The sequence below is a fragment of the Salvelinus namaycush genome, chromosome 4, assembly GCF_016432855.1.
Source record: "Salvelinus namaycush isolate Seneca chromosome 4, SaNama_1.0, whole genome shotgun sequence".
Classification (NCBI taxonomy): domain Eukaryota; kingdom Metazoa; phylum Chordata; class Actinopteri; order Salmoniformes; family Salmonidae; genus Salvelinus; species Salvelinus namaycush.
Window position 1 is genome coordinate 41715856 of NC_052310.1, and position 26146 is coordinate 41742001.

General features: G+C 41.4%; 1 protein-coding gene across 1 annotated transcript in view; it reads right to left on the reverse strand.

The window, feature by feature from the left end:
* LOC120046542 (heat shock 70 kDa protein 12A-like) overlaps positions 1–25602 on the reverse strand; it is a 44582-nt gene extending 18980 nt beyond the window's left edge. The window contains exons 1-4 of the mRNA XM_038991870.1: positions 25313–25602; positions 6998–7074; positions 6641–6771; positions 2232–2418 (exon numbers count right to left, since the gene is read on the reverse strand). Coding sequence (XP_038847798.1) covers positions 2232–2418; positions 6641–6771; positions 6998–7074; positions 25313–25403 — 486 coding nt within the window. The 5' untranslated portion in view covers positions 25404–25602. The remainder of the gene's footprint in view (positions 1–2231; positions 2419–6640; positions 6772–6997; positions 7075–25312) is intronic.
* Between the last annotated feature and the right edge of the window lie 544 nt (positions 25603–26146).

Here is a 26146-nt window from a genome sequence, read left to right on the forward strand (position 1 = left end):
ATATTATCTAAAGTAACGTCCTAGTCAACATAACGTTAGCTAATAGAACTAATGCATTAGTAATCCCGCTACAATCATGCAGTAACGCTACAGTCTATAGTCAGTAAGCAGTTACACCGGCAGTTCCCAGTGGCAATAAATTAATAAAACCAAAAGCTTAACTTGAGTTCCAGTGTTGTGTTGGATAGTCATAGCCAGCTAGCTAACATAGCATCCCTCTGTTTGAGCCGGGTGTTTGAGTAACTAAACTAGCCAGCCTCATTTGCTAGCTAAGTACTGTTGACTAACCCCTGACGCTGTATGTTAAATTGTGACGTGCCATGACGTAACGTACAGCACGCACGCATAATGCATCTCATTCTGTGTCGTACAGCCTCTCTCCACCAGGTGTAACGGATGTGAAATGGCTATCTAGTTAGCGGTGGTGCGCGCTAATAGCCTTTCAATCGGTGACGTCACTTGCTCTGAGACCTTGAAGTAGTGGTTCCCCTTGCTCTGCAAGGGCAGTGGCTTTTGTGGAGCGATGGGTAACGATGCTTCGTGGGTGACTGTTGTAGATGTGTGCAGAGGGTCCCGTAAAGTTAAAGAGGGACGTAAAGTTAAACTGTTACACAGGTGTAGCGCTTCTCTCGCAGATTAAAAACAAGAAAGGGACTGGGTAAGGGGGGATACCTAGTCAATTGTCGAACTGAATGCATACAGTTTTTGCGTCATTACTGCAAGCCAACATGACTCTCAAAAGCCGCGACAGCCGCTGTTTACTTCTGAAGATAACTTTAGCACCGCCGTAAAAACCCATTTCAAATTCGACACAAACCTTCAAATAGGTATGTAATGAAACATTATATAAACTCTTTATAGTGTTTTATTTACATTTTAGAGGTGATAAATTGGACAGATCGGTGAAAAAAGCTGTTTCCCAACACGGCTTATCTCCCCCTTTCCCTATCATGCAGTAGGTTTCGCTTCCCCACCTGTAATTTTTAAAAAGACCAGACGGAGCTCATTGCCTTCTTCAGTCATGCAGAGATGGGCATCATGAAGGCCTCGTCATTGATTTTGCTGGAAAGGGGAGAAATTGTGCTTTACAATTCATATTACAGTTGATCTGGAAGTATTACGTTTTTTGCGCGCAAAAATAATTGTACGTTACTGCGTGATGTACAAAAGTTCGTAAGCTAACTATAAGTGAAACTGAAAAAAATGACAATCTCTCTCCTCCTTCATTTTTGAAGAAACTAATTTGTTGAAAACTGTTCAACTATTGTCTTTCTCTCTCTTTGAGTCAACTACTCACCACATTTTATGCACTGCAGTGCTAGCTAGCTTATGCTTTCAGTACTAGATTCATTCTCTGATCCTTTGGTTGTGTGGACAACATGTCATTTCATGCTGCAAGAGCTCTGATAGGTTGGAGGACGTCCTCTGGAAGTTGTCATAATTACTGTGTAAGTCTATGGAAGGGGTGAGAACCAAGAGCCTCCTAGGTTTTGTATTGAAGTCAATGTACCAAGAGGAGGACGGAAGCAAGCTGTCCTCCGGCTACACCATAGTGCTACCCTACAGAGTGCTGTTGAGGCTACCGTAGACCTTCATTGAAAAAGAGTGTGTTTTAATCAATTATTTATTTGGTGACGTGAATATATTTAGTATAGTTTTATCTAAAACTTTTTCCAATGTTTTCCAATTTTTATTTTTATGAAATTTACTGAGGGATGGTCCTCCACTTCCTCCTCTGAGGAACTGCTGTACACTGTTTTTACCGGCTTTAACACAGTTGCAGCCGACAGTATTTTTCAGTCTTACGTTCAAACACAGGTGTTAGGGGATGCAGAAAGCTAATTAGCACAGGTAGTCGACTCTATCTTCCGTCTGTTTTCCATAAACACTAACATGGAGATACGGCCGTGTGGGAACACTAACACTAACCCTGTGTTTCAATTTAACGTTTTATTTATTTTGTATTATTTCTCGCTGATATGAAAGATAAGGTCCTTATGCTTCCAAAACTGTACTGCAAGCGGTGCGTGTTAATGTACAGACCGAGCATCGGGGCTCTTAACAACACTCCCCCATATAGAAGACGCCTTCGTCCAATGACTCGTATGTGTAATGTAATAGAACTGAGAGTCTTGATCAAGGGCTACCAAGCTGCCAGCCCTGCACACGTGCAGACACAGAGTAATAAGGGATGTGTGTGTTTGCGCGAGTGTGCGTGTGTGTGTCTTTACCGCTGTTGTATGGAGTTTCATTTTGAACTTCTCCAGGTAGAGCCAGTGCCTGGACTCGGTAGGGTCCAGGTCGTGGTAGAAGTCACGTGCTGCATAGCCAAAACTATGGAACTTCCTGTCCGGGGTCAGGAGGATGGTGGTAGGCGTCTTCTGATTGGACACTCCGGGGTCGCCGCCCTCCCAGCGTCTGGGAATGAACACAAAACATTTAAACCAATGAGCAACTTGTTTAAGTCAATGTAGTTCAGATGAAGTTTTACTCTAATTTCAATGTTTACAACGCAGGTTCAAATGAGATGACAACAGTACTGGTTGATTACTTTTTTTCAAATCCAATGTATTTCCCACGTTTATTCCATGTTACAATACGTTGATAAATTACGTTGAAACAACATTGATTCAACCAGTGTGTGCCCAGTGGAATCTATCTTTCATCTGTTGAAACAACTGGTTGAAAACTACGTAGGCCTACTTGCAAATGATACTGGTAAATTATTAAGGGGCCAGACAGTTCCCTACAGTGCATTTTCTCTATTTGTGTCAAAGGGCTCAAAATGGCTCAATAAGGTGGAATGCATAAGAACATTCATGTATCCTGTCAATATTCCAACCTGAACTAAAATGTCTGCAAACTAAAGACACGACCAAGGTCAATCACACAAATTCAAGTAGTGTGTCCTCACCAGTCCCTCGTTGTCAGTCTAATGGCTTTCTGAACCTGACCTACACGCTAATTGAGCTACACTAGTTCTGGGCAAATCAAGACTAACTATAATTAGTTTGCTTCCCTTGGAGATGAGTGTATGTTTGCTAAGTGCCCTGATGAGATTATGGGTCTGTCTCACTGGGGGAGAAGCCTACTGTGACGGACTCAATTGGAAAATTTTGGGGAAACCACTGGAGGCTCACTGCTAATCTAAATTATAATGGAGATTATCTTGGGCTCTTTTGCGCACAATCCAAGTTTATCATTGATAGTTCAGATGTTCTTCATCATCATCCTCATCATTATGATCATTGCCATCGTCATGACCATATTCATCATCATGCTAGATGGTATGTCCACAGCCATGTCCACAGCCATTCTGCTCCACTCCAAATCACATCACAGTGTTTCATGATCATGCTCCATGAAGCCCTAATCTATGCTTGGTTACTAATTAACATGGTCATTTGATACAATCAAATAATCCAGACCTGAAGCCTTTTTATTCAAAACTCATTCTGTCACATGATTCAACATTGCAACAACAACATAGCCTCAATGTGACTGCATCTACGTATTAGTCATTGTAACAGAAATGAAAACATGGTTGTGATTTAAACTGTCACTGAATGCAAACTGTCAGCTCACAGTATTGCTAAACTGATCTACATGTAGGAACAGATGAAGAATAGCCTTCTGTATAACATAACCTTAGATAGTCTGGACTGGAATATGCCTTACTGCATTAACAGCTCACTGAATAATCCATTAAGGAGTGAGAGTCTTTAAATTATGCATTTATTTTCACTGTGCGTACAGTATGTAAGACTGGGATTTAGAGCGGTGGGAGGCCAGAGGTCAGACCTCTGATAATCACAATCTAAAAGCCTTAGTGCACGTACAGTACATATTACTAAATAAAGGATGGTTTACTGCACAACTTAGCAGGAGGAGAAATTCTATCTAAAAAAATGAACACACCAAAAAATATTGTCAGTTGAAAGAGTAAGAGTGTTGGGAAGTTTTTGAGGAACTTCAGGAACTGGCAGCCATTTCGGAATAGCTGTTTTTGTCTCAGGTTGGTTTTCTATTGGTTTGAGTGTTTAGCTATGCAATTGGATCAGTGGTGTAAAGTACTTAAGTCGTTTTACGGGGTATCTTTACTATTTCTATTTTTCACAACTTTTACTTCACGACATTCCTAAAGAAAATAATGTAATTTTTACTCCATACATTTTCCCTGACACCCAAAAGTACTCGTTATATTTTGAATGCCAATTCACACACCTATCAAGAGAACACCCCTGGTCATCCTACAGCCTCTAATCAAACATGCTTCATTTGTAAATTACTTCTGAGTGTTGGAGTGTGCCACTGGCTATCCGTAAATTAAAATAACAAGAAATTGGTGCCGCCTGGTTTGCTTAATATAAGGAATTAGAAATTATATATATTTTTTTTATGTTTTAATTTTTAAGTATATTTTAGCAATTAAATTTACTTTGATACTTAAGTATATTCAAAACCAAATACTTTTAGACTTTTATTCAAGTAGTATTTTACTGGGTGACTTTCACTTTTACTTGAGCCCATTTTCTATTAAGGTATCTTTACTTTTATTCAAGTATGACAATTGGGTAGTTTTCCATCACTGAATTGGATTCCTGCTCCATTGTGAGGGCCAGCGACAGTGAGGACAGGGGATGAATACTAATGTCTATGTCATAGAGACGCAAATAGCTGATGCTCACTATCAATACACCAATGCATTCCTCCTCTATTCAAAGAGGAGTTCTACCCTGAAATCTCTATCATGTGAAAATGTAAATGTTACAGCACCCCAAAATAGTTCATTTGAGGTATGGGCAAACTTTACAGATCCAGTCTGAGGGCTTATCCAGTGAAGCCATTGTTTATGTAAGGATTTGGAGAAGATGCTTCCATCCAAACTAAATAATCTTAGAGCTCTGGGTGTTTTCACTGCAAGGTCTAGTAGTACTAGTAAAAATATATTGCTCAACTGTTATCTGATGTCTGGAGTTAATGGCAGGAGAGGATTCCGCAATAGATGCTTCTCTCAGTCTGGTGTCTCTGTGTGTCTTTGTGTTTCATCACCCTAGGGATGTTACATTAACGATACTCCATTTTTATCAAGAACAAAGACATAGAAAGAGTTGGAAGTTTATTCAGCACAGAATTTCTACATCTCTGTGTAGGGGCTTGTGATACTGTTCTACCTAGTAGTCTAACCAACAAAAGTTATTTTTTTTATTTTTATTTTTAAAAATTTTCTCCCCCTTTTCTCCCCAATTTTCGTGGTATCCAATCGCTAGTAATTACTATCTTGTCTCATCGCTACAACTCCCGTACGGGCTCGGGAGAGACGAAGGTCGAAAGCCACGCGTCCTCCGAAGCACAACCCAACCAAGCCGCACTGCTTCTTAACACAGCGCGCCTCCAACCCGGAAGCCAGCCGCACCAATGTGTCGGAGGAAACACCGTGCACCTGGCCCCCTTGGTTAGCGCGCACTGCGCCCGGCCCGCCACAGGAGTCGCTGGAGCGCGATGAGACAAGGATATCCCTACCGGCCAAACCCTCCCTAACCCGGACGACGCTAGCCCAATTGTGCGTCGCCCCACGGACCTCCCGGTCGCGGCCGGCTGCGACAGAGCCTGGGCGCGAACCCAGAGACTCTGGTGGCGCAGCTAGCACTGCGATGCAGTGCCCTAGACCACTGCGCCACCCGGGAGGCCCAACAAAAGTTTTTAAACTGCTACAGAATAGATTTTTTTGGTGCCTGTTGTCTGTTAATATTTTGCAAGTGGGAAAGTGCTGATTTTGATCGAGAGTCATGCATAAAACTGTAACAAGTTGTATATAGAGTTCCCAGACATGCTTTCTCTATGGAAAACTCAGAACTATTGGTGATTGCCAGTTAAATCAACAAGTTTAACTATGAATTGAAAAATTATGAAAATCAACAAAAACCTGCAACCACAATGGCCTTTTACAGATAAGATTGGCCAACCCTGCTCTAAGATATGCCATGAACTCAAAGTTCAAATAGGGCCCCTTAAAACTAGCGCATGAAACCATATAAACACCTGTCGGTTTTGTGAGGGACTGCACTGCACTGTATGGAGGTTGGCCCTGGTGCCTGGCACACACAGGGGAGAGAGTTGACCTGTGTGTTTTATGGGTCAGAGGATCTCAGGACTGTAGTCCAGCTGGTTCCTCAGCTCAGTGAACCAGATCATCCTCCCAGCGCCAACAGGACCATTACACTGACTGGGACCATGATGACCGCCAATGAGGCATATAAGTGGTGAGAGAGGGAGCAAACACTGTTTCATTTGACTTCTAAAGACAGTCATTGGGAATCCAGTTAGAAGCCTCTGTGCCCTTATACATCTCCATTTGATGACAATGAATTTGAGGAGCAATACTTTGATGAACACGTTTAACCTGGCTATCAGCAACCCTTCTGGTATGATTACGCATAGACAATGCTAAGACCAGAAAGTAGAACTATGCATTCTTATCATTATTAGCTATCTCTCCTGCATCACCTGCCAGATAATATTTAATAAGACTGCTACGGAAAAAGAACAGCCTGACCTGAGTGCACCTCCCTATGACTCCTTCAATCTCTCTCTCTCCTCCTGCTACCAGGGACTGCATTGCAGCGTTGGCTTGGCTCACCTCATGGTGTGAATGCATTCTGGCTCCTTAGTGAAGGCGTAAGCATAGCCGCTGGAAGTGGTGCCAAAGTCGATGGCAACCACCACGATGAACGAAGGTCCCGTGTGGGCATTCGAGTCCGTGTCATTTTGCTGAGGTGGAGAGGACAGAAAATCAGAGTCAACAAATGGAGAACAATTAAGGAGATGTGTGATTTATTCTGGATGGAAAAGCAGATGAGTTAGAAAGACTGTGTGGTGAATCTCTCATACCAATCTCGCCTGCCAATCTCTCATACCAAAGTAATGGAGTTGTTTGACTTCATTCGGCTCTTATGGATCTATCTCCACGCAGAATATTCCATGGAATGTTTCTTACCTGAATGTGGGAGGGTGACAGTGGGGTGATGCCAGGGTCACCCATGCTCTTTGCTGGAGAGGGAGTTGCCATTGCATCTGAGGAGACAGAGAGAAGTAGATACAACGAGTGGTAAAAACAATAACAAACAACAGATACAGTGCCTTGGAAAAGTATTCATCCCACTTGGCGTTTTTCCTATTTTGTTGCATTACAACCTGTAATTTAAATTGATTTTTATTTGGATTTCATGTAATGGACATACACAAAATAGTCCAAATTGGTGAAGTGAAATTTAAAAAAGAACTTGTTTAAAAAATTTCAAAAAATGTAAATGAAAAAGTGGTAAGTGCATATGTATTCACCCCCTTTACTATGAAGCCCCTAAATAAGATCTGGTGCAACCAATTACCTTCAGAAGTCACATAATTAGTTAAATAAAGTCCACCTGTGTGCAATCTAAGTGTCACATGATCTTTCACATGATCTCAGTATATATACACCTGTTCTGAAAGGCCCCAGAATCTGCAAAAAGGCATGTGGGAGACTCCCCAAACATATGGAAGAAAGTACTCTGGTCAGATGAGACAAAAATTGAGCTTTTTGGCCATCAAGGAAAACACTATGTCTGGCGCAAACCCAACAACTCTCATCACCCAGAGAACAACATCCCCACAGTGAAGCATGGGGGTGGCAGCATCATGCTGTGGGGATGTTTTTCATCGGCAGGGACTGGGAAACTGGTCAGAATTTAAGGAATGATGGATGGCGCTAAATACAGGGAAATTCTTGAGGGAAACCTGTTTCAGTCTTCCATAGATTTGAGATTGGAGCGGAGGTTCACCTTTCAGCAGGACAATGACCCTAAGCATACTGCAAAAGCAACACCTGAGTGGTTTAAGGGGAAACATTTAAATGTCTTGGAATGGCCCAGTCAAAGCCCAGACCTCAATCCAATTGAGAATATGTGGTATGACTTAAAGATTGCTGTACATCAGCGGAACCCATTCAACTTGAAGAAGCTGGAGCAGTTTTTCCTTGAAGAATGGGCAAAGATCCCAGTGGATAGATGTGCCAAGCTTATAGAGACAGCTGTAATTGCTGCAAAAGGTGACTCTACAAAGTATTGACTTTGGGAGGTGGGGGGGGGGTTGGTGAATAGTTATGCACGCTCAAGTTCTGTTTTTTTGTCTTATTTCTTGTTTGTTACACACACAAAAAATATTTTGTATCTTCAAAGTGGTATGCATGTTGTGTAAATCAAATGATACAACCCCCCAAAAATCTATTTTAATTCCAGGTTGCAAGGCAACAAAATAGAAAAAATGCCAAGGGGGGTGAATACTTTCGCAAGCCACTGTAGCTCAATCAAAATAATGAGAATTAGTACATACTGTAGGTCTATTAGTATATTGTCACTCACTATTTCTCAACCATTCATATAAATTGTGCAGCTGTGATCTTAGTTATGATTGTTCAGTCATCCTCTGATAATACACTACAAAGAATATTGCCATTCTAATATTTTATTCGAAACTCCTAACTATATAACAACTCTTCATTTAAGAAAAAACGGGCTGATGCACCTGCCTTTTAAACAAAACGCCATTTGAAATGAATTAAAGATTGTATTCGTCCATTTGCCACCACTTTCATTAGATTCACTTAATACTGCAGCACTTATGAAAAGGCCCTTTGACAATGCACAATAACAGTGCTTCCTCTACAGTTTTAAGTGTCTGGGGATGGTCTCTCAATGGGACATCATGTTATCTGTCCGTTTTCCACATGGCACATCCTTTTCTCGCCCTTACAGAGTGGCTGAGTGGTCCGAATCCCCACAATGCACTTTGCTTGGTAATTACTGTATGGAATTATGGACCACCTGTGGATAGACTCCACTTTCTCCACCCCCTCCCCCATGCCCCCATCCTAAAATCATAACCTTGAGTCTTATTTTAAAGTGCAATCTGCATTTCCTACATCCATCCTTTTCATTTAAATGAATGATACACATTGATTCTTGGAGAACATTATTTATAAAGGCCGCATGAGCTGAGATCTTACTGTTGTGCTGCAACCTGGATGTAGACGTAACATGGTAAATTTAAATCTGTCTCCCTCCATTTAGTATGATATGTTACATTTATTAATTTGTGGATGTCCTTCATGTATGATATGTTATGAAATGTTACAAATTGCAATTTGTACAATATGTTACAAATTTGCAATACATATGATACAGTATGTTATGAATTACGATTTGTTGTGGCTAATGTTAGCTAGGTGGCTAGGTGGCGAATGCTAGCTAGGCTAGGGGTTAGGGGTTAAGGTTAGGGTTAAGGTTATGAGTTATTGTTAGGGATAAGGTTAGGGTTAGGGGAAGGATTAGCTAACATGCTAAGTAGTTGCAAAGTAGCTAAAAAGTAGTAAGTAGTTGCAAAGATGCTAATTAGCTAAAGCTGTCCGTGATGTGATTCGAACACGCAACCTTTGGGTTTAAGTAACCATACCGAACGTAACAGGGCCATGCACAGACCTTTCAGGGGGCAGCCCCCTCCCCCCCAATTCATATCTCGGAATTCATATAGTAACATACCAAATACCTCTGTAGCGAAAATGTAAAATTTTTAGAGCATATGCCTATTTATTTCTGGACCAACACACTCACTCATCATCACAAATTGTAAGCATGCTATTTACAGTGCATCGGGAAAAGAGGCTGGGCTATCAGCTGATCATTGATGTTGATGATTGCTGTAAATCTTATTGTTAGCTAGCTTCATTTCTTTTACTGATTGTGATTTACCTCTGTATGTCTTTCTGCCTCTCTCTGCTGCACATATCAGCCAACCAGACCGAATATTGATGATGATGTAGGCTAAATAAATTGTTATCAAGTGTTAATCAAATGTTATGCTACTGTGGCAGTACTGTTGATATTTAAACTAGCTAGCTAGCTACACACACTCTACCGGTGACCGCATCTCTCAAGCCATGCATGTTTGGATACCGGGCGTGTGCAATTTCTGTACAGGGCAGACTACTGTGAAAAAGGCGCAACCGCACCCACAAGCTCTGTAGACGGCAGATCAACAGGCGCAACAAACGGACAGGGTGGGGGGTGGCAAACTTGACGACGACTTGTGGGCAGTGGGTTCCGAACAACAATGACAAAAATGTATACAAAAAAAAAGGGCACTATCTGTGCACGTGCCTGAAACATAATATATCATAATAATTTGAGTGTCACAGATTTACATTTACTATGTTACGTCTAGTTTTTGAGGCCAGGCTGTGTACCCCATCAGAACCCAAAATATAAGCCTGTTTAACATTCTTTGTAGAAAAATTAAAAAAGATTGTAAACAAACACTGGTTAACAAACACCTCAAAACATGGTTAAAACTTAATTTTGATATCATGGATGGTCAGTCCTTGTATCCAAAGCTCTGTCTATGAATTTCAGAGTGGTTAAATTTCTTCAGCCGCATCCCTCAGCTGCTACAAAAACAGTGGTGGGGAACGCTTGGTTATTGTTTGAAATGCAGATTTCCCCTTTAAAAGAGAGCAATAAAAATCAAATCAAGGAGTCTGAGTTTTTTTGTGTGTGTGTTTGTGTAGATTGTTTACCAGGCAGCATAAAATTCTTCATGAGAAATTTTATACAAATTTGTATTGAGTTCCATACAAGCGGTTGAAAATATCAATGCAGACCTTTTTTCAGACTATTGAGTGCAAGTGGATTTGGGCATCTGGTTGAGAATGTTATATTTATTTATTTTCAATTTCATTGAATAACCCATTAAATCCTTTACACAAGTCAACCAGAAACTAGAAAGCGGTGTCGAAGTCGATGAATCACTGACAATCACATTGTGGAGATGGCAATATAAACGTAAGAGATTTAGATAACTGGCAGCAAATACATTATTAATTTAATAGTGTGGTGCCTTCACACTTACATAACTGTAATGTTATATAACAATATAATGATTTTCTTCAACATCCCACATTATTGTTACTGTCGGGCTCGGGAAAAGTGCTTATAATTAATCCGAAATAAGCAAACAATGCTCTTGCTCAACCTATCAACTGCCAACAAAGTTTCCTCAGAATGAGTGCTAAGGAATCAATGTTTCAATGAAGGTAGCTCACTTCAGAGAGATTGGATTGAATAGTGAAGTGGAGAAGCCCTAGAATAGCCTACAATCCTGAATTCTAATAGTCAAAATACAATCAAGTCCCAACAGCACGACATCATTTTCTTCTAATCATCAGAGTGAAAAAAGAAACACTGAGCCACCACAAAAAGAGCTGCTAGATGAAGCCATAGATAGAGTATCCTATTTCCCCTCCCTTTCTACATCCTAGCAGAGTGGTCCTGCTGCCTGGAATGTTCTGACACATTCTGACAGGAAGCAGAGCCATTCCTCCTCCATAAGCGACTGACAGGCCTCCAGCCAGATATGTGTCCTGCATCTATAAAGTTGAAAACTTTTTCAGAGAGGCTCCTGATTTTTGTGCCTGGACTTTTTTCTCCTCTCGGCAGGAGGAGCTTTTACTTCCTGTTCTCGTCACATTCCTCTGTTTCCCCAGACAACTCTTTGCATTTTTCAGGCCCTCAGTACAGATCTCAGAATGGGTTTATACAGGAGAACTAGGCCTCAATCTATGACTGCACAATGGAGGTTTTTCCGATACCACAAATGAGCAGCAAGAACAGGAATGTAAAACTGGTGTCAAAGTTAATTACAAGTTTATATAAATAAAAAAAGTGGGCAGTAGCAAGCTACTACTGCATTTTCCTGTGTGCATATTTGCTATTATATAGGCAAAGGCAGAGTTAGGATATGTCAGATACATAGACCACACTAGAGCTTTGCTAACCACCCTTCGCCCTGACGGGCCCCGACATTATACATCTGGTTTGGGCCGGGTAGGGCCCGTTTTTTAATTCGTAACTAGGGTACGGGCAGGGCTCGGGTATCACACAATTGATCAGTAAAAAAATGTAAGCTGAGCCATTTGCTTGTGCTTGTAACGTTCGTCGTCTGGAGGAGAAGAAGAGGACCAAGATGCAGCGTGGTAAGTGTCCATAATGTTTTAATAATAAAACTGAACACTGAAACAAAAAACAATAAACCGACAAACGAACAGTCCTGAGAGGTGAAACACAAAAACACTAAAAAAGGAAATAACCACCCACGAAACCCAGGTGGAAAAAAGCTACCTAAGTATGATTCTCAATCAGAGACAACTAACGACACCTGCCTCTGATTGAGAATCATACCAGGCCAAACGAAAAAACCAACATAGACAAACGAACATAGATAACCCACCCAACTCACGCCCTGACCACACTAAAACAAAGAAATAACAAAAGAACTAGGGTCAGAACGTGACAGTGCTCTGCAGCACAGTACAGTCATATCTGACTAAGATCATAACATGGTGTCAGAAGTGCTGCAACCTCATCAAATATAAAACAGGAGAGATTATTTCACCGAAAATAGTAATGTTCCTTGTGAGTGATGAAAAAGTAGCTAACAGCTAACTGCTCTCTCATGTCTCTTCATTGAGCAGAGCAGCCCAAGCGGAGCCGTTGCTATGGATACTCTCAGACCCAGAGCCGCCATGAGCAGTGCGCATGCAGAGCGAGCAGTGCGTAGGGAGCGAGTGACACACAGAAAGGAGCAGCTAATGGATTTACTAACGGAAGAAGTCATTTCTGATTTCAGGTTTCGGGCAAGGCCTGAACGTCGCGGGCATGGGTAGGACTCAGGCTTAAAATTCATGCCTGTGCCTCTATACCTCACTAACAAGTTTTCATACAATACTCATTTGAATCCGTAAGACACAAATGGTTTGGATAGCTTCAAATAGACAGTGAAAAACTGGTTATTTCTACCTCTAGAAGCCGGGTTACATCGACAAGCTCTTCGTCTATCAAATGACATTGATGTTTCTTCTCGTGTGATCATCATAGCCCACTCTCAGTGAGTGCCTGTGTGATAAAGAAAAAAGAAGCCAATCCAATCCACGCTTTTAACCTCTGGCCCTGTGGCACTCCCCTGAGAAATGATGTCAGAGCTTCCTCTTGTCATCTCTGGACAGATAGCTAGGCTCACACCACCTCTTCAATGCAGCTTCAAGTGTTAGAGGAAGGAAAGAAATGGCCGCACATGAAATGTCCTTCACGTCGTCTCTGATTTTCTCAAATTCTCATACTATAAGATTGAAGGACCAGTACATTTCATTGCTGCTCGTACGGGACGATGACAGCGAGAAAAAGGCAAAAGATGCATAAACACGATGAGCAAACACATTCCTTGTATTGCTGTTGTTGTTCAGAAATGCATGCAATTACCAAAAAAAGAGGCTCGTCTTTCATTATGGCTAGCACTAACATTTGATTGAAAAGGAACAGGGTAAGGACTTCTCCATCTTGGATCATCTGCTAATTTACCAAGAAGCGAGTTCACGATCGGTGCATTATCAATGACAGTGTTGAAACCCATCCTTTACTTTACCTTCATTAAAGACAGAAGCAGAGGACTCAATATCTCATAGTGCAAGGCCTGATGAACGTCAACATGCTCCTTCTCATGTCTTGCTTAGGTTAGATTTAACCTGTGTGTCTTGTCCAATAGACCTAATCTACAGATCGTTATATTTGGAATCTTCCAAACTGGCCAAGCATGTTAAGCTAATAGAAATAGGTCCTTGGAGCAATAAACCACATTTTTAAAACAATCTTTACGTTTAGCGCAAAAATAAACACAACATTTTTGTTAAATAACTAACATCTGGCGAGCGAGTGCATGTTAAATACCGTACCACGGTCCACAGTCCATTCAAAGGTTCATTTAAAAAGAACAGACAAGTGAGATTCTTGTCTCTTTGCAAGTCTGATTAGATCTATTTGAAATCCGTTGCACCAGTTCCAGAGTAGTTCACAAGGTACTGTAGGCCTCATAGGCACACAGACGGATAACTTCAGCCTTAAATGACAACAATGATATTCTACAAAGGACAAGTGCATGTGTATTGTGCATGTAATCAATTCAAGACATTCTGTATTTTTATGTATTATATAGTACAACTGGCATGTATAGATACTGTAAACATCAGAGAATGTGTAGATCAACTGTTTCTCCAGAGAGTGGACACTGATTGGGACAGCAGACGCAATTTGTGGCGTAATCAACAACGCCTACAAAGGCAAAGAGATGCCCCATTACATTCACTGCCACACAAAAAAATCCCTATCAAAAGGCTACATTCATGTGGATGAAGGGAAAATTAGTTTGGGTGGCTCTCCTTTTGAGAGAATGTCCTACTTCTTCCCTCATCTGAGGTCCCATTCATGCCATGTGGGGAGGGGGGGGGAGGAGAGAGACCGCCTTCATTCTCCCTCCCTCTTTATCAACTGCATCCAGCTGGCCAAGTGCCAAGACACACAGTGCAGAGAAGCAGCAGCCTGACAACAGCTGTGGCTAGGAGAGTTTCTAGCACCCTTCATAGTCCACACACATGCATGCATATACACACACTCGTATCTAACTGTTTCCAGACCTGCTTTTCAGGTGTCCTGCTACGACTACTATAGGCCTGTTTAAATAAATGTGGTAAAACTGAGATACTCCTCCACAGATGAGTGGAATGTATTGTGTAATAGTTACAGATAATCACTATTAGGGAGAACGGTGGACGGTCATTTGGCATGATGCTTCAGAGAATATGTCAATATTATTCAGCCTATTTAGTGAAACATGCAACTTGTTAGAAAAAATATATAAAATCACATAATTTACACACTAATAAGTATATTTCCATATACAAATGCAATCCCTGTGTGATAAGTCCTGCATATTATGAACAGTTAAAGATTCTCCCTCCATGTCCTTCTACACTAGCAGGAAGCACTGAGAAAGGTACTGATATAAAACTGCTTGGACTCAGAAATCAATCTTTAGATCTGCGTCTACTGCAGCTCAAGGTCAAACGGTATCCCAGCAGTGGAGAATCTGCAGATAAGACAGAAATACACCTCCGCTCCACTGAGTGAAGCGTAAACTGATTACCATAGAACACAACTAGGTTTATCTTGATCAGCATATCCTCACCTGCTATGGTGCTGTAGATACTGTATGCATAGTGCTACCTTTCCCCTACATTATCTGCAGAAAAAAATGGTGTAGGCCTATATGTCAAGTATTATAAACTCTATGGCATGAGAGGGGTGGAAAAACTAGCTAATATAACTGGTGAGAAATTGAGGGACTTCCAACCATTGTATTGTATTGCATGTTTCCAATGGTCAAGGTGCAACACAGAAACCACATGGTTTCTCTGAGAAAGTACCCATGAATGCCCTCTCAGGTATCCTCCAAACAGAGCGGAGGAGACGGGGAGGTAGGGACATCTGCTTAACTGTTGTATAGTAAAATAAACATGTCCAGCTAGCGGCTCCCCGCCGGACCTTTTAGAGAAAGAAGTCCTTGTTCTAGATCGGTCTGGAGGTAAATCAGTGTGACACTTTGACAGCAGCACATCAGTTGCCTGAGGAGCCTCAAAGTACACAGCTTAGTGGCTACACATCTTGTGCTTTTGACTGGCCCACTGAGCAGGGGAGCGGCTGGGAAATGGTGGGAACAGTGGCGCAACAATAAACATACACAGATTTGTCAGTTTGTCAAGGCTCGCTCAATGTCAATGTACATTTTCTGACCTGGCCTCCACAATCACCCGGCCCAATCCAATTGAGATGGTTCGGGATGAGTTGGACAGCAGAGTGAAGGAAAAGCAGCCAACAAGTGCTCAGCATATGTAGGAACTCCTTCAAGACTGTTGGAAAAGCATTCCAGGTAACGCTGGTTGTGAGAATGCCAAGACCGTGCAAAGCAGTCATCAAGGCAAAGGGTGGCTACTTTGAAGAATCTCAAATATTAAATATATTTTTTATTTGTTTAACACTTTTTTTGGTTACTACATGATTCCATATGTGTTATTTCATAGTTTTGATATCTTCACTATTATTCTACAACGTAGAAAATAGTAAAAATAATGAAAAACCCTGGAATGAGTAGGCGTGTCCAAACATTGAAGTGGTACTGTATGTAGGTAGGTAGTCTAAGTTAGACAGACAGCTATCTAAATCTTGTAGTAATCATGGCCAGATAATGTGCCGATGGGGCCCTCGTCCCTCAGAAGGCTCGCAATGATTTGTTGAGTCACTCAGGTATCATACGAATGCACATAAGACATGGCAAAATGTGAAGTAGAATTGTAGGAAATTAGCTTTAAAACTGCAAAATGAGGGGGCCTCCCGAGTGGCGCAGCAGTCTAAGGCACTGCATCGCGTCACTACAGACCTGGGTTCGATCCCTGGCTGTGTCACAACTGCCTGTGACCGGGAGTCCCATAGGGCGGTGCACAATTGGCCCAGGGTCGTCCGGGTTAGGGGAGGGTTTGGCCGTGGGCGGGCTTTACTTGGCTCATTGCGCTCAAGCGTGGGCCGGGCGCCTACAGGCTGACTTTGGCCGTCAGTTGAACAGTTTTTCCTCCGACACGTTGGTGCAGCTGGCTTCCGGGTTAAGCGAGCGGGTTTTAAGAATAGCAGTTTGGCAGGACATGTTTCGGAGGACGCATGATTCGACCTTCGCCTCTCCTGAGCCCGTTGGGGAGTTGCAGCGATGAGACAAGACGATAATTGGATAGAAATTGGGGAGAAGAAGGGGGGGAAAACAACAATAACAACAACAAAAACATGATCTTCACCCCATGGCAAAATGTGTAGAATTGCAGGAAATGGGTTTTAAAACTGCTAAATGTTCTCTCCGCCAACAAGAGGGGTGTCAACAGTTTGGGGTTGCATGGGTTGTGAGGTGGGGGGTGTTACTATGCCGACAAATTATAATATCTATACGGACCCTTGCCACCTAGGAAATTTGTGTGAGCGGACATTATCAAATAGCATTTGAGTACCCCTGTCCTCCCTTGGTTCTCTTTTTAGTCGTCAGTTTAGTCGCCAATTTCCAATTCATGTAGCACTTCAAAATGACATGTAAGCCAAGCTTCAACAGCACATATTGGATAGATAACCTAGATCAAACATGAGAATAGTGTAAAAGTTCTTAGTGTGTGGCCTTACTACTACAACAAGAATATGGAACAATGTTAAGAGGAATTTGAAAGAAAGGAGTGAGCCTGGTTTCCTACAAGGGCACAGCGTTTAGGTCATACTGAGGAAATTGATAAAACCTCTCCAAAGAACAATGGCCTTGCTTCCTTCCTCTCTCTACGTTGGAAACCCGGATAACAACAAAGCCACGGCGAAATAATAAGACAATGGCTGATAATAAGACAATTCAATTTGATACACAACAGATAAAAATAGCTGCCCATTGTTTACGTATTGCAGACACGTTAACACTGCACGTTCAAAAGCATCCTCTAACAGCAACATCTGCTCGGCAATGACCCTTGTTATCAGTGCTTTCGTGCTATCATCCATTTCAGTGTTAAACTAAACACATGGGTTACACATAGCGATGGTGCTTTGAGTTTAATTGTCTGAGAATCTGCCCAGTTGTTTATTGGGTCTTTCCACGAAAAGAGTGCCTTTTGCGTCCCTTTGATATATAAGTATTAATTGTGCATCAATATTCTTTTTTTTAAACTGTAAAGTCCTAGTTATTTTGTTGCTTTGACAAAGTCATTTCTGAAGAGTATTATTTATTTAATGTGATTAGTGAATAATTTAAAGTTGAAGTCGGAAGTTTACATACACCTTAGCCAAATACATTTAAACTCAGTTTTTCACAATTCCTGACATTTAATCCTAGTAAAAATTCCCTGTTTTAGGTCAGTTAGGATCACCACTTTATTTTAAGAATGTGAAATGTCAGAATAATAGTAGAGAGAATGATTTCTTTCAGCTTTTATTTCTTTCATCACATTCCCAGTGGGTCAGAAGTTTACATACACTCAATTAGTATTTGGTAGCATTGCCTTTAAATTGTTTAACTTGGGTCAAACGTTTCGGGTAGCCTTCCACAAGCTTCCCACAATAAGTTGGGTGAATTTTGGCCCATTCCTCCTGACAGAGCTGGTGTAACTGAGTCAGGTTTGTAGGCCTCCTTGCTCACACACGCTTTTTCAGTTCTGCCCACACATTTTCTATGGGATTAAGGTCAGGGCTTTGTGATGGCCACTCCAATAACTTGACTTTGTTGTCCTTAAGCCATTTTGCCACAACTTTGGAACTATGCTTGGGGTCATTGTCCATTTGGAAGACCCATTTGCGACCAAGCTTTAACTTCTTGACTGATGTCTTGAGATGTGGCTTCAGTATATCCACATAATTTTCCTCCCTCATGATGCCATCTATTTTGTGAAGTGCACCAGTCCCTCCTGCAGCAAAGCACCCCCACAACAGGATACTGCCACCCCCGTGCTTCACGGTTGGGATGGTATTCTTCGGCTTGCAAGCCTCTCCCTTTTTCCTCCAAACATAACGATGGTCATTATGGCCAAACAGTTCTATTTTGGTTTCATCAGACCAGAGGACATTTCTCCAAAAAGTACGATCTTTGTCCCCATGTGCAGTTGCAAACCGTAGTCTGGCTTTATATGGCGGTTTTGGAGCAGTGGCTGCTTCCTTGCTGAGCGGCCTTTCAGGTTATGTCGATATAGGACTCGTTTTACTGTGGATATAGATACGTTTGTACCTGTTTCCTCCAGCATCTTCACAAGGTCCTTTGCTGTTGTTCTGGGATTGATTTGCACTTTTCGCGCCAAAGTACGTTCATCTCTAGGAAACAGAACGCGTCTCCTTCCTGAGCGGTATGACAGCTGCGTGGTCCCATGGTGTTTATACTTGTGTACTATTGTTTGTACAGATGAACGTGGTACCTTCAGGCATTTGGAAATTGCTCCCAAGGATGAACCAGACTTGTGGAGGGCTACAATTTGTTTTCTGAGGTCTTGGCTGATTTCTTTTGATTTTGCCATGATGTCAAGCAAAGAGTGGCTCAAATGATGTCAATTAGCCTAACAGAAGCTTCTAAAGCCATGACATCATTTTCTGGAATTTTCCAAGCTGTTTAAAGGCACAGTAAACTTAGTGTATATAAACTTCTGACACACTGGAATTGTGATACAGTGAATTTTAATTGAAATGATCTGTGCGTAAACAATTGTTAGGACAATTACTTGTGTCATGCACAAAGTAGATGTCCTAACTGACTTGCCAAAACTATAGTTTGCTAACAAGAAATTTGTGTAGTGGTTGAAAAACTAGTTTTAATGACGCCAACCTAAGTGTATGTAAACTTCCAACTTCAACTGTACATCTGTCCCTCATTTTAAGGTCAAACTATTAAGTGAACTGAACTCTTATTTCAAAAGAAACATAGTCAAATCATAGTATTAAAACAGGTGAGCTGGTTCTACTATTTTTGGCAATTTTCTAGTGTTTTGTAGTGAAAAACTGAACGGTCGAGCATAACAGGTCAACCCGTAAATAAACAAGCTAGATTTTTGGGGGGGTGGGGTGTAGCTTGCATTCAATTACCATTCCCTGTTGAACACAAAAAGCATCCATTCCCCCTATCACAAGATGATTTATGGCTGACTAAGATGAAATCATCAACCCTGTTATTTTATTTAGCACTTAATAGGCACTTACTACAGTATTTTTTAAATGTAACCTCTTGAGATGGGAAATCATGTTTTTTATGAAGTTGAACATGTGCTCTTTATCACAGAATGTTAAATTTAGGTGAAATCCAATACATATTATTTTTTTACCAACTTATGCTTTTTAAAAAGCACCGGATTGGTGGAACGACCCTATTAAAGTAATTCCATCAAGTCTAAACTAGTCATCAAACAGCACACCATATATTCAACTTTTGTGAGTTTTTAAGTTGTCCTTAATTGTTGCTGTTTTTTTGTGTTTGAACTGAGGTAGTTAAGAGCAACAGAATCATTCAGTAAAGGTTCTTACGTAAATCTGTCAAAGGGAACACAGGTCCCAAACACTTTGAAAGGTGGATGTACAGTAGACATTGCAATGGGATGTAAACATTGCTGTGGTGTGAGGAAGAGCTTGTATCTGACAGCATCAGGATGGGAGTGAGAGATGTGAAGAAACAGTGTTTCAGAGTGTTTACATTCTTGGAATTCCACTGAAACATATGCAACCAATTAGGCTTCATTGGACATCAAACAGGCTTGCGCTTCAGTAGGCGTTGGTTTCTAACATTGAACTGGTGAGAGCACAAAGAGTACAGTGGTGAGAGTACAGAGAGTACAGCTTTCTGTGGAGTACACTGTGTTTGATGGAGGAGAGAGAGACACATACAGACGGAGATTACAGTATTTTCATGAAGGGCCTCTTGGGTAATCGAAATGATGTCAGACTGCTGATGTCTAACAGCTGTTTAGGTCTTATTTTCACATCTACAATCCAATGGCATGTGAAAAGCGCCTCCCTCCCCCTGCGCCGCCTACTCCAAAACAGAATGGGTGCCTCCTCTTGAGGGTAAACAAAGCCAATATCTTAGTCATGACATAATGCCGAGCATTGGACTTCTTGTTCCTTCCGAGTTTATTTGCCTTCCAATTGTTATTATTTTCAACCTCCATAAAATGTAGCAACCATGTTATTACTGTAGTAATAACAGCATTATTGGTATAAAACCAACTAATGTCAACTGTTACCCACACAGAATACCTATAACAAAAATGTGATCCTGTAATGTGATTAATGTCACCCATTATCACCTAGTCACAACATGAAAGATATCTTTGATTGAGAGAACACACCTGTGTCGTGGTGGGCCCTCTGGTGTGTGTCTCGTCTTGGAGTAGCGATCGGATCTGTTTGACCTTAGGGCCTCTGTGGCGCTGAAAGACAACTTCCTGTCTGGCCCTGGCCCATCAGATTCAGCCCCCCTCCAGCTCTTGTCTCAGGGACTCTAAGTCATTGGGTTGACCTCAAACAGAGACGTTAATGCCTGAGGCCTTAAACCAGCTCCGACTGCATACTAACCCCTCCCCTGGCCTGAACCCCTTGCCCAGCCACCAACCCCCAAAGCCCCCATGCATTTCATAAATGGAAGCCAACAATGGCTTCAAGTGAAAAAGGGCAATTGTATACTAGAGCTCAAAGGTCTCGTACAGAGGCTGTACATGTTTAAAATGATAACATCTTTATCACTGCTGTAGCATGCAGCTGCACTGGAGTTGTAACACGACTTGTGTGCTGTATGAATGCCTCCCTCACTTCTGCAAGAAGACAACAATGTGTTGGTTGCTATGGGAACTTCGAATGTTGTGTGTCACTAAATCAAATCAAATGTTATTTGTCACATGTCGCAACAACAGGTGTAGACTAACAGTGAAATGCTTACTTGTGGGTCCTTTTCCAACAATGCAGAGAGAGAGAGATACAGATAAAATAGAACTAGTGACATGAGGTATAAAAACACAGTGAATATCGAATAAAAATAATGAGTAAAAATAACATGGTTATATACAGGGAGTACCAGTACCAAGTCGGTGTACGAGGTCATAGGAAATGATGGCTGAGACATTATGTACAAAAAAAGTTAAGATCAGTGTAAAAAAAAAACACAAGACAGCTACTATCCACTGCAGCGCCATCTTTCGTTTACAGCATTTGTGAGTGCAATGACGACAGCACACCTGTGGATCAATTTGTTTTTGACTGCTCATGATGTGCTGAGCCACATTGAGGTATTATATTGTATAGTCCTTTTCAATGCTTGTTGCTGTTCACCTATTAGTCACCCAGCTGATTTATGACCTGAATGACCTTGTAGTGATTCATACAATGCTATCTTATGGTAAAAGGTCTCCTAAACTCAATGCATTTCAATGTCTTCTCTGAAATGTCGTCTGACCTGACCTCATCACATTTATACTCTTGTTAATTGATACTCAAGATTGGTTCCTTGAATGCATGGAATGTGCAACGCTGACCCTAGTCTTTAAAAATACTCTACAACGGTTCTCTCCTCTCAGTGAAATTGATGAGGAGGCATCACACATTGGTTGGCCGGAGCCACATAAGTACTTGGAGTACTTGGATATTCCGTAAGTACTTGGATATTCTGTAGAACAGCTGGACAGAGCACACAGAAAATAGCCCAGTGATGAGGTCCACTTTGTGCAGCTCAGCAGACCAGAGGAAAACTGGGCTTACGACTGGGCTAAAAGTTGGCGATCACAGTGAAGCTGATTGAATTCCGAGATCATAGTACAAGTCGATCTGGAGAATCCACCCACAGAAAAACACTGGGGCTGATTGAAACGCTTTCAGGTGTTTAGAGCATTGATTAGACAAGAATGTATGACTGACTGTTTAATGAACTAGTTTGTTATAGATTACTTTTGTATTTGTCACCTTTTAGGTTAACGCCTCGCCTCGTTGCATCAAGCTGTCACCAATGCTATCTACAAAGGCAACACGAGATGAATCTGTGCATTTTGGAATCTGTGGTCACATTAATATCACATTCCAACCAAATAAGTGTCTGTGTATGACTCCCCCACAACTCTCCGAGCTCTCCCTTTCTCTCTCTGCCATAAATGTGTAGAACATGTGTGGCTATCCCTAAGGGAACACAAAGCTCTCTGTTAGTGTGGTCACTGGGTGTTCTCACTTGGCTAAAGCCAGTCCAAAATAGTTTTGGATTTTGCTCTTTAAAATAAATTACTTGAGCAAAAGTCGGACAACAGAAAATGTGCTTAGCAAGTTATGATAGTGACATCGGCAATTAGAAGTAATGATAATTTGAAACAGATCATTGCCGTTTTGGTTTTGTCTACAAGCAGTATCAGAGGGTTTAGATGCTATTTGTCATCTCTGGGATTTGTATCAGCACACTAATAGGTACTTGATGAATTGAGCACAGCTCTCATGATGAGAAATTGTCCTTGTAGCTCAGGTAATCAGCTGAGTGCAATATCAATTTATGTCCATTTGTCACATTCACACGTTTTACTGCACACAATTACAGTGCCTAATATTAGCCAAACACTGCATTTCAATAATCTGAAAAGGTTCAACATTACTATTCGAACATGTGCTGCTCCACTGACTGTGACCACACCCTGAATAGTATGGGGACTCCATTGTCCCGTTCTGCTTGCCTGACGACTCAAACTGAATTCTTCCGCTTCTCTATATTCGCTACATACCGCAGTCTGAGACTGCCATCGTTGAAGTCATTTGTGGTGACATCAGAATGAGGGGTCTTGTACAAAACAAAGTCATCAGTGATGGGATCATCTCTAAATAATCAGAGTATCAAAGCCAATGAATTTAAAATAAAATAAAAGCCGATTTACCTACGTATGTTCTGGCTCTGGCCAAACCAATCGGTTTCTGGGACCAATCAGAATAGTTAGAATGTGTTTGCATTCTAGAAATCATCGGGGAGATTCTCAGATCCAGAATCATTGCGGAGTACTAACACGCCGTGGGCGTGGCGTAGAATTTGGCTGGAGCAAGGAGTTTGGGTAACCAGGCAATCGTTCTGCTGCAACGCTCAAATGTACATATTGATCGATTCCACAGTGACTGTGCTGTCAACCTCTATATCAGTGATGCTGAGGTAGCTGTCCGCACTTCCCATTACAAAATATGATTGGTGGGTGCTGTGCAGACTGAGCGGCAGTCTCTCTTCAGATAAAGTTTCAAGTTGTATTAGTCGTATGTACGGGATACACATGGTATACAACGTCCAACGAAATCCTTACTTGCAGGTTCCTTTTCGACAATGCAACAACAAAATGAAATAATAAAAGATACGAATACAAACATAAAGTAAATGGCTCATTAGAATATAATACCTTAAAAAAAAAATCATAACTATAATACAGATAGGCACAATTTATAGTCAAATATTTACATACGTTTTGGGGTTAGGGGGGACAGATCTGGCAATGTCCCACTGCGTCTGCCTCATCCCAATGTGCAGCTGAGCTCACTGAAGTGCAGTTAGTGCACATCCCCACCCACCATTTCACAATGTCAGGAGTGCCTGGCAGGAGAGGTTAGGATTGGCAGCACTGCCCAAATAGCGTAGTGCTTGTAAAATGCGTAGTCTGTTTAAAACTTTTGAAGCACCCTGTCACAACCCAGTAAATGATTCCCAATCAAATACTTGCATGTTTGTTGATATATTGTCTGGATCAACAATGAACACCATCAAATAATACATTGTAAACTCATAACACTGTGGAAAAAAACTATCTCTAAAAGGTTTAACAGAGCAGGTGAAATGTAACCATACTCTAAAGTCATATATCGTCAATGATACTATTTAGGCCTTTATAGAATTTTGGGAAGTCATCAAAAAAGGGAAAGGGTCTGAATACTTTACGAATGCACTGGGCCTACTGTACTGTACACGATTCATCTACACCCCCATATTACATCATAGGAGAGGTGTCACATGACTTACTGTCCTGCTGTGGAGCCGATATGACACCTATGTGGAGCTTGTGGGTGATGGAAATAAAAGTAAATATGCCTATTCCTAAATAACATGTTGGACGTGAAAACCTAGAAGAAAACGTCAAATAAGTAAAACATGAAAATAAGAGCACTGGTTGAGATAGAATAATATCATTTGTCCCATAATAGAGGACTCGCTGCTTTTAATCAATTCAGATTATATAGCGATTCCTACTTCTAATCCGACGTTTTAACCACATTGCTGGAATGATAGTCTGGCAAGCATACTTTTGCTGCATTGAGTCAAGCCTCCCGTGGGACTGACCATGTGACCATGCTCTGCACGGTTATGGAGGACCAAACTCTACTGCGTGAGCATACCTTTTCTGCCCAAGGAAAAGGGGCGTCTAAACGCGACTGGTGGCGATTTTCTGGGGCTGTAGGGAAAATATTCTTCAGAGTAAAATAATGATTCTAATAATGAAATGTGTTTCTGTCCAGGTGGATTATCATCTTTCCTCCATGTTGCGGCAGAGCTATTTTGAAGCTGCATGGCCACGACTGTAGCCTATACGCTTTACAATAATAGCTTCATTACAAACCTTTGTATAGCTAAATACATTTAAAAGGAGCGAATACCTCTATATAACATCGCCATCACATTACCTGGACGACTATAACCCAAATCAAACGTGAAAAGGAGTCTCCTGGCGAGATCTCAAAGGCTCTAATGCGCACCGCCACGGATATAATGAGCGCACCTACTGTGTAGCTTTGAGACTGAAATAATAGATAGAGGGCCCTTTGAAGGATAGCCTTAAGAATCAAAAGCGTTTTACCTGCTATTATCTTGTCTGTTGCCGATTCTTTCTCAGTCATCATGTCCCGCTGTTTTATCTTTCCTTGAGTCTCCCCTAAACAGTTACACATTCAGTTTGTCCTTGTTTACTTGCCAGTCTGAAGCATTAGATTTAACTGGAAAATAGGATTAGCTATGGATGGCGCGCTAAAAAGAACATTTAAAGGATGCACAGCAGGATTGACCCATTCAACTAAAAGCTTGTAGTCGAGTTTGACCGATGTACACCTCCAAAGCAAGGAAGTCTGGTAGTACCTCAGGCTGCTACTTTCCGATTGTTAGGTAGCCCTCTGTCCCGCCCCTCCCGTCAGCTCGCACGGCTGTTCTGGCAAGGAATGTCTCCAAATCCAGACCTAAAAGTATACAGTAAGGGCTTCTAGGATGCAGCACTAGGTTTACATCATCAGGGTCTTAGCTTTCCTGCACTGGCAAATTGTCATTAGTCATCTGCTATGCAAATAAGAACACCCCCCCCCCCCCCCCCACCACAAAAAAAAATAATCTGTACAATGGTTTTCAGGTTACCTGTCATGTTTTGCTTTTTGACTATTAGGCCTACATCAATACACTTGTACTGCAATATTGCATAAACATTTTAGGAATGGTAAAATGCTCTATGCTTCTGGGTTTGTTGTACATTCATGATGACACTTGATGATGAACACTGAGTTCAATACATGATTAGACAGTCAAGGCTGGGCTCTAGCAATCAGGTATATGTTTAAAAAAACATTGTAGCGTTTTTTTTTGTTGCTATATGAGCCACATTACAATTCCCATCAAGTGGGTTAACCCTATTGGTGCAAAGCATAGG